We start from the raw sequence: 7,305 nt of genomic DNA, 5'->3' as shown, positions 1-7,305 counted from the left end.
TATGGATGAATAATTTCAGAAACGATGTTTAATAGAGGAGAGGAGGGGGTTATGGAATAGTCATGGAATATGGAATACCTAAGATTTAGCTCTGTCTTTCATGCAGCCTTCACATGGAAATACACAGGATTAAAGGATTTCACCATTAACCTCATTACCATTAGTTATAGATTGTGCTGAAAATGATTTTGTGAATTAATATGTAAAACCAGTAGGGTTGTTTTTAAAAGAATATAAATTTTAGTCCATAATACATATACTCTCTTCTCTCTATATAGGCAAAGCATTTAGGTATTATATTTGAAATTAATTATTGCCACAACAAGCATTGTTGCTTCTAGTAAAATAGAAGATAATAATTTTTAAAATTGGTTTTAGATTAAGGTCCTTGAAAATTTTGTTGAGGTCCTTGAAAAGTCCTGAAAAGTCCTTGAATTTCAATCTCATCATAGAGTGGGAACCCTGTTAAATAAAAATATGCTTTTTAGGAAAACATTGATGATTTTTTTTTTCTTTTCATTTTATGAATGAATGGTTTAAAGAAGAATTGCAGAATTCTTTATATAAATATTTCAATAATTTTAAAGTTACAGGTTGATTCATTATTCAAACACTGATTCATTCAAATTGACATATTTCTTAAATACTTATAGTTCGTTTTATTTATTTAGGTTAATTGAGAAATTTTTAGAATGTGTATTTGCATTTAGTATTTAGTATTTTTCACTTTTAATTTGAATATATATATTGCTATAACACTGTTTACTCTGAATACTAAATAATATCAGCCATCAAATTTTAGAACAAATTTCAATATGGATGATCTTCCCAAAACTGTCCTGTGGAACTGGGCCAAAGGTCAAAGCATTGATCAGCCAAAATATCAAACAGTAAGTGTTTATGTGTTTTATTTTCTCTTACCAAATATTTCTGTAATAAAAATCCCATTCTATGTGCCTTCTTACATCTTTAAGAGGAAAAAGTGGAAATTTGGTCACTAATTGTGGAAAAAGGACTGCTTATTGCAATTTTTCGGGGGGGAAAATTGGATTATTTTTTCCCCTTCAAAATATTTATTTTTAATAAAGTAGATCATATCGAGACAATGCATTAAGAAATGAAACAATCTAAAGAAAACTATTCACTATCAAGTCGATTTACGCCAACAATTGGCTAAAAATTGATAATACCCTACCTGCCAAGTCTTCTGTTTTTTAACGAAGACTCCTGTATTTTATGACTATCTCCTGTTTACCTGTATATTCTCAAATTTCTCCGTATTTGTTGAAGAAATTTAGAAGAAAAAAAATAATTGCTGATTAAATATCTACTGACGGCAAAAATACTTCTCTAATTCCTCAACAAATGGTGCTATTGGCAGTAATGCAGTATGTTGAGTGTTTATAGTTTAAGTAATTATAAATAATGGTTTTAAAAAAATCTTCTTTAGATTAAGATTTGTATGCATATTTTTTACTTCGCTAAATCTAAGTGCTTAAATTATTTCCAACTTTGAAATTATTTATTTATTTTTTTGACTTGCATGATTATGCATTTTGAAATCGAAATTTTGCTCATAGCCTAAGAAATACTGCTAGTTAAATCTCCGTTATTTTATTTCTCCAATGTTGGCAGGTATGTAATATATTTATACTCGAAAATGGAATGGTAGTTTTCTTGTTGTAGTTAAACTCATGAATAGTCAAGTTACGTTTTTTAATTATATTTTATCTATTAATTAAATCCAAAATCAGTATTATATAATGATCAATTAGAAAATTCCTTGCAATATCCCACATTCCAATATCCGGATATTTCTAGCTAACTGATCTGAAATTTATCTCTAGAAAAATTTATATCATGTTTATTGCTAATCGAAAATTCAAAGAATTTTGTCTGTTTTTATATGTTTGACTTATTAATTATTTATTTTAATTTATATTACTTCTCTTTAGGTTCTTTTTATCCTAAACAAAATGTAATAACTTATTTTTTATTTATTTTTTTAAAATTTAGGATCAATATGAGAAAAGTTTTCAATCTGTTGTACATATTAATGGGAAAAAATATACAAATTTATGCTTGTAAGTTTTATTTATATTTTTAAGGAATTAAAACTTTTGTTTATAATATTTATTTGATATATGTTTTAATTGCAATCTTTTTTTCTTTTCTTTTTTTTTTTTTGATATAGGGAAAAAAATAAAAAGAATGCTGAACAGGCAGCTGCTTTAGTTGCAGTTATTTCTTTAGGACTTGGGAAAAAAGACATGAATCTTGAGACTTGTGGTTTGGAATCTATCAAAGATTTTTCAAATAAGACATCACCTCCTGATGCCCACTGTAATCCTGAAAATAACAATACCCTTACCATCAGATGACAGCAGTCTTTGAATAGAGCAGCTTATGTAATTTTAAAATACAGAGTATTTAATAAAATAATAATTTTATAAATTATGGTTGAAAATTAATTTCGGTGGGAAGTTTATAAACTGTTTGAGTGAGCATCCTGAGAGTACAATTCTAGTCATGTCACATGGTCAATCATCTTAATAAGAACTAGTCCATCTAAACTACTTTTTTGATTTCTGGCAATGAAAAAATTTAAAATACAGGAAAGACATTTATTTAAAAATTAATGCCTTTTACACATGCTGTGAAAATTGTTTAAGTTTACCATTTGTGGTGCATTGCTATAGTGATCAGCTTAGACAAATGGTCAACTTATATTGAGGGAAATTAGTCATTTTTTTTCCTTATAGTTTTTCATAAATAGACGTAGTATAAGTAATGTTATAAGCAATAATTAAATTCTTCCAAAGAGTTCCTCTCTTCCAAAAAAGATATGCTAATCTTTTTAGGCACTGGCTATTTTCCTTTCCATACTCTGACTGGATGTCCTTCATTTGTAATGCTTTTCGTCTAGTTTAAAAGTAAAAAGATCTGCCCTTTACCTGTAAAAAAGAAACAATGTAAAATTTATATGAAAATGATTATTTCATCAAATTGTGTGCATACAAAGTTTCTTGGTTAGAAACTTGAAATATGAAGGGTGTGTATAGTAAAATGTGTAGGGAGTACAATGGAATAAAAAAATTTAACATTCAAAAATTAGTTCGAAATTTATTACTTTTTAAAGCTAAGAAAAATACAATTTGGCCGCTTTTCAGGATGCAGGAATGCAACTACAGAGTTCAAATTTAGTAAGCTGAAAGGGCCATATTTATTTCTGAACTTAACACAGTTTTTGGGTTGGGATAGCCTGGTTAGTAAGGCTTTTGACCAATGCCCAAGAGGTTGTGAGTTCGATCCCGCCATCCGAAGACTCCCCATGGAGTAAATAGTGACTGGTGCACATTAAATCTGTTGGGTCACAAAGTCCTCCGTGTCACCATAAGAAATCATACTTCTGGGAGGGCACTGAACTGGGAATTGATCGATCTCTGGTTGAGGTCAAAATTACGTTCTGTGAATGTATGAACTAGTCCGCCCTGTGATAGGCTTGGGACGAATGTGTGTGGAAGAAGTAGAATTCTTTTCCATAGATGGCGCCACTATACAACAAGAAGTGCCCCCCCCCCCTTTTCTAAATGGCATAGGACAACAAAGTTTTTTTTTTTTTTTCATAATTTTTATTAGTTCAAAAGTTTTAAGTGTATTTCTTGATAAAATTTTCTCACTTTTTTACGCTACATTTTGCTTTGCTGCACAAAATGTATGACACTTAGAAACTTTAAATCATGAAAGCATGTAGAAAAAAATAAAGAGAGTTCGACGGAATAATAAAAAAAAATTAAGATTAGACAAATGATTTGAAAATTATTAATCATGTAAGGAAAAAATACGTTAGATCGGACTGAAATGTAAACGAGTGAGTTGAAGTTTGACGTGCTGAAAGAACCATTTTATTTGTGAACTGAACTCGAATTTTGTTTCGAAATTCCAGTTTGTTTGTAACTTATTGCGAATTTAAGAGTTTTTTTTCTTATTTATTTGAATATTGACAATTTACCATTGTTGTGGAAAATTTATTTTCCCCTCACGAGATCTTTATCTTACGGTAGCAAAAAAAAAAAACGAGGGGGACATTGAGTGTTGCCAGCTATAAATTTTAACATTTGTATGGACATTTTATTAAATAAATTCTTAAGAGCGATAAAAGCCATTCAATGTTTGAATTGTTATAAGTATCGTCAAGGAGTAAAATCGCATCTTCTTAAGTCCCACAATCTGTATTCCTTATGTAAAAAAAATTCAAGTATTGATAATTATTTTCTAAATCTAGGTAATCGTCTATTTCGTTACGATTACCATGTATTAACAAAATGTTCTTATATAAAGCTACAGTAATTGTATATTTTCAACTTAAAATGTTCTATCTTTTGTGTTAAATATTGACATTAAAAAAACGATGAATGGGAAGCAATTATAGGAATGATGAGCTGAGCGAGCAGAGAGTAAATAGTTTTGCTTACAATGTTTAAACTTTATTTATCAAAAATTAAAGTATCTCGTGATAGCTAGTTGTTTTATTTTCTTTCGAAGAGCGTTTCATCATTTTACACTGTAATAAATCGCGATCAGACAAGTGTTCTTTTTCTTAGCTTTAATGTCACTAAGAATTCGTACTTAATGGATGGCGCTCTACAACATCGTGATCCACCTTTTCTTTTTAACCCGCTCCATTTCCAAAGATAGCAGTGCTAACTCTGCAGCAGTTATCTACCAAGAAGTACTACTTGTGACTTTTTTCGAGTAGTACCAGGGACTGCGAAACCAGGAGCGCCCTCTCGCATTTAATAAATGAAGGGACAACAGCCCCTTCTACGATTACAATTTTTCACTCAATATTTGAGTCATTAAAAATTTATAATTTTATGTGTCTGAAATTTTAAAAAAAATGCCTCTATTTCAAGCAAGTTTTACCATTTGCTTGGTGAAAATTGCTACCAAATCATCCCTCTGCAGAGGGAATATACATACCCATTGCTGGTCGATAATTCTTGGGAATTGGGAAAAATTCTTGGTTTCAAATACCACAGCAAACAGAATAAAAAATGCCGTTAAATGAGTGATAAATATATAAAGGTAAACAATTTCTTTTTTTAAAATTATATTAATTTTTAAACAATTTATGTCATAAGTTCGAATTTGTGATTTTATAGCCGTCGTTGAACAGCCGACCCAGTTTTCGAGTTTACGACTGCTAAGGTTCAACTCCGTAGCCTTGTAATTTTGAACCCAATCCAGAAGACAAGGGAACTCCTGGATCAAGTATTGGGAGAAATTTGCCTTCGTGGTGGATTTTCGATGGAACTAACCCGCATTTATAATACATGGAGAGGAAGACCACGAAAACCTCCCACTGTTAGCCTGACGGTAAAGGGACCCTAACCCATGATCCGTCTACCACTCAGGATATTTACCGTCAGCACTGTGGTCGGTGCAAGCCAGATGCGGATTCGTATCGACCAGCCATCGGTGGGATTCGAACCCGGTTCACCTCATTGGAAGGCGAACGCTCTATTCCCTGAGCCATCGCGGCTCTTCGAATTCGTGAGTTTTAGATAATCCGGTATATAAGTATATATGGTACATATGTACAGAGAGTCCCCCCCCCTTCACTCTTGACTTACTTCCGCGATCACTGAATAGCACATAGCCACTTAACTGTGCTTGGAGACCACTTATGTAGCTAAAATTTAGAAGGTGGTAATAGACTTAAAAGTGTGTACCCTGTATAAAAATAATGTGCCTCATCGCTTGTTAAGCACATTATTTCGAAACTAATTTGCCACAATGCCATCTTCTGTCTTTTGAGTTATTTACATCCCACTGTGAGAAATATTGCTAAACCCACTTGGATGAATTCTGTGTAAACTGATCAATGGTACTATGAATGTGATAAGCGCTTCGAATCGCGTAAACTTTCAGGATGATGACATTTGCTCGACAGACGAGTTTTCGAACAATCCAGTACGTAGTTTCCCTGAAACATCGTAATTCTTTTTTTGTTAATTTATCTTTTTTTTTTTTTAATGAGCGTAAGAGTTTTAGTTTGACCGGTTTGCATGAACTGCTCCTATCAGGTTCACACTTTCCCAAGTCACATTTAATGCGAAATTTTATTTTATTGAAAAGTTAAATAAAAAAAATGGTACAGTAGAACTTTTGTCACAATTACCTTTTCCTAGAAATTCACTTTAAGATTGATTGCTAGTGAAATCAAATTGAAAAACAATTTATTTTCTTTTTTTGCCTTCTATGAATCCATCATTAAAATTATTTTACTATTTCTTTTTTTCTATCTCTGCAGTAGCTCACCAGACCTGAAAAAAAGACACGGTGTCGTGAATGCGTTTCTGTTTTCTGATATAAACAGTTTACAGAAAATTCCGGGGAATTTTATATTTCTTGATTGTTTTGTGTTTTCGATTACTCTGTGAGACCTCTTTCATATCGGATGTTATGATTGTGAGAAAGCGGGTTTTGGAACCTGACGGCTTTTGTGCAAACATATCTGATTTTCGAAGTGCCACATTGCCCGTGATGATACAATGGAGATAAACGAACAGCGCAAAATGACTCATTAATCGTTTACATTTCAAACAAGGCAGGCGAGTCAGAATATTTGCTGTGGTGAGGAAAAAAGTATATATTTGTACCAATACCCGTGTCAAAAGAAAAAAGAAAGCTCAAAATGCAAATAATTATTTGCATTTTGAGCTTTCTTTTTGCTTTTGCTTCTAGCTTTCCTTTAGTTAAAGGAAAGCTGAAAAATAATTAAAATTTTGTGTATAAGTTCAATAATATAAAAACCCGAAATTTGCCCCCCCCCCCCCGCANCCCCCCCCCCCCGCAAGAGGACAGTCGCCATCTTGAATTTACTGAGGGACAGAATTTGTCTTATAAAACAAGCAAAGTATCGTTTCCAATGTTTGTTTGTTTTTTTACACTAATACCAAGTCAATCGGACTAATAGCTCGAAAGTTATTTAAAAAAGTACAATTTTGATTTATACTTTATGTACACTTCAAAATTTCTTATCTAGGTAATCGATTATTTTGTATCTTTTTTTTTTTTGCTCTAACTCGAATGAAACAAAAAAGAGTTAATAAAACTAACAACTCATAAATTATAAATGTTTTTGTGTATTAACTTGTGCGTAATTTGTTTAAAACCCAAATTAAAAATTTATTTTGATTAGACAAAATGATAAGTATAATTTTAATTCTAGTTCAGTGTGAATTCGAATAAAAATAACTAATTAATATTGTTTTCACCATAACTTAGTGTAAAAGCAAC

At 31.4% G+C, this 7,305-nt stretch overlaps 1 protein-coding gene across 1 annotated transcript; it reads left to right on the top strand.

The window, feature by feature from the left end:
- The first annotated feature begins 752 nt into the window (after positions 1 to 752).
- Positions 753 to 2,454, top strand: LOC122269266 (tRNA-dihydrouridine(20) synthase [NAD(P)+]-like). The gene is made up of 3 exons (XM_043041468.2): positions 753 to 890; positions 2,017 to 2,084; positions 2,195 to 2,454. Exons 1-3 carry the CDS (start codon positions 816 to 818, stop codon positions 2,379 to 2,381), a joined length of 330 nt encoding a protein of 109 aa, XP_042897402.1. The 5' UTR covers positions 753 to 815; the 3' UTR covers positions 2,382 to 2,454.
- Positions 2,455 to 7,305: the final 4,851 nt, after the last annotated feature.

This window comes from Parasteatoda tepidariorum, chromosome 3 (genome assembly GCF_043381705.1).
Source record: "Parasteatoda tepidariorum isolate YZ-2023 chromosome 3, CAS_Ptep_4.0, whole genome shotgun sequence".
In the NCBI taxonomy this organism is placed as follows: Eukaryota; Metazoa; Arthropoda; class Arachnida; order Araneae; family Theridiidae; genus Parasteatoda; species Parasteatoda tepidariorum.
The sequence above is the reverse complement of the archived record's forward strand: the minus strand, read 5'-3'. Positions and strand labels throughout refer to the sequence as shown.

Coding starts and splice junctions, on each gene's coding strand:
- LOC122269266 (XM_043041468.2), top strand. CDS start 816: ATGGATGATCTTCCCAAAACTGTCCTGTGGAACTGGGCCAAAGGTCAA. Junction 891..2,016: donor ATCAGCCAAAATATCAAACA/GTAAGTGTTTAT, acceptor TTTAAAATTTAG/GATCAATATGAGAAAAGTTT. Junction 2,085..2,194: donor AAATATACAAATTTATGCTT/GTAAGTTTTATT, acceptor TTTTTGATATAG/GGAAAAAAATAAAAAGAATG.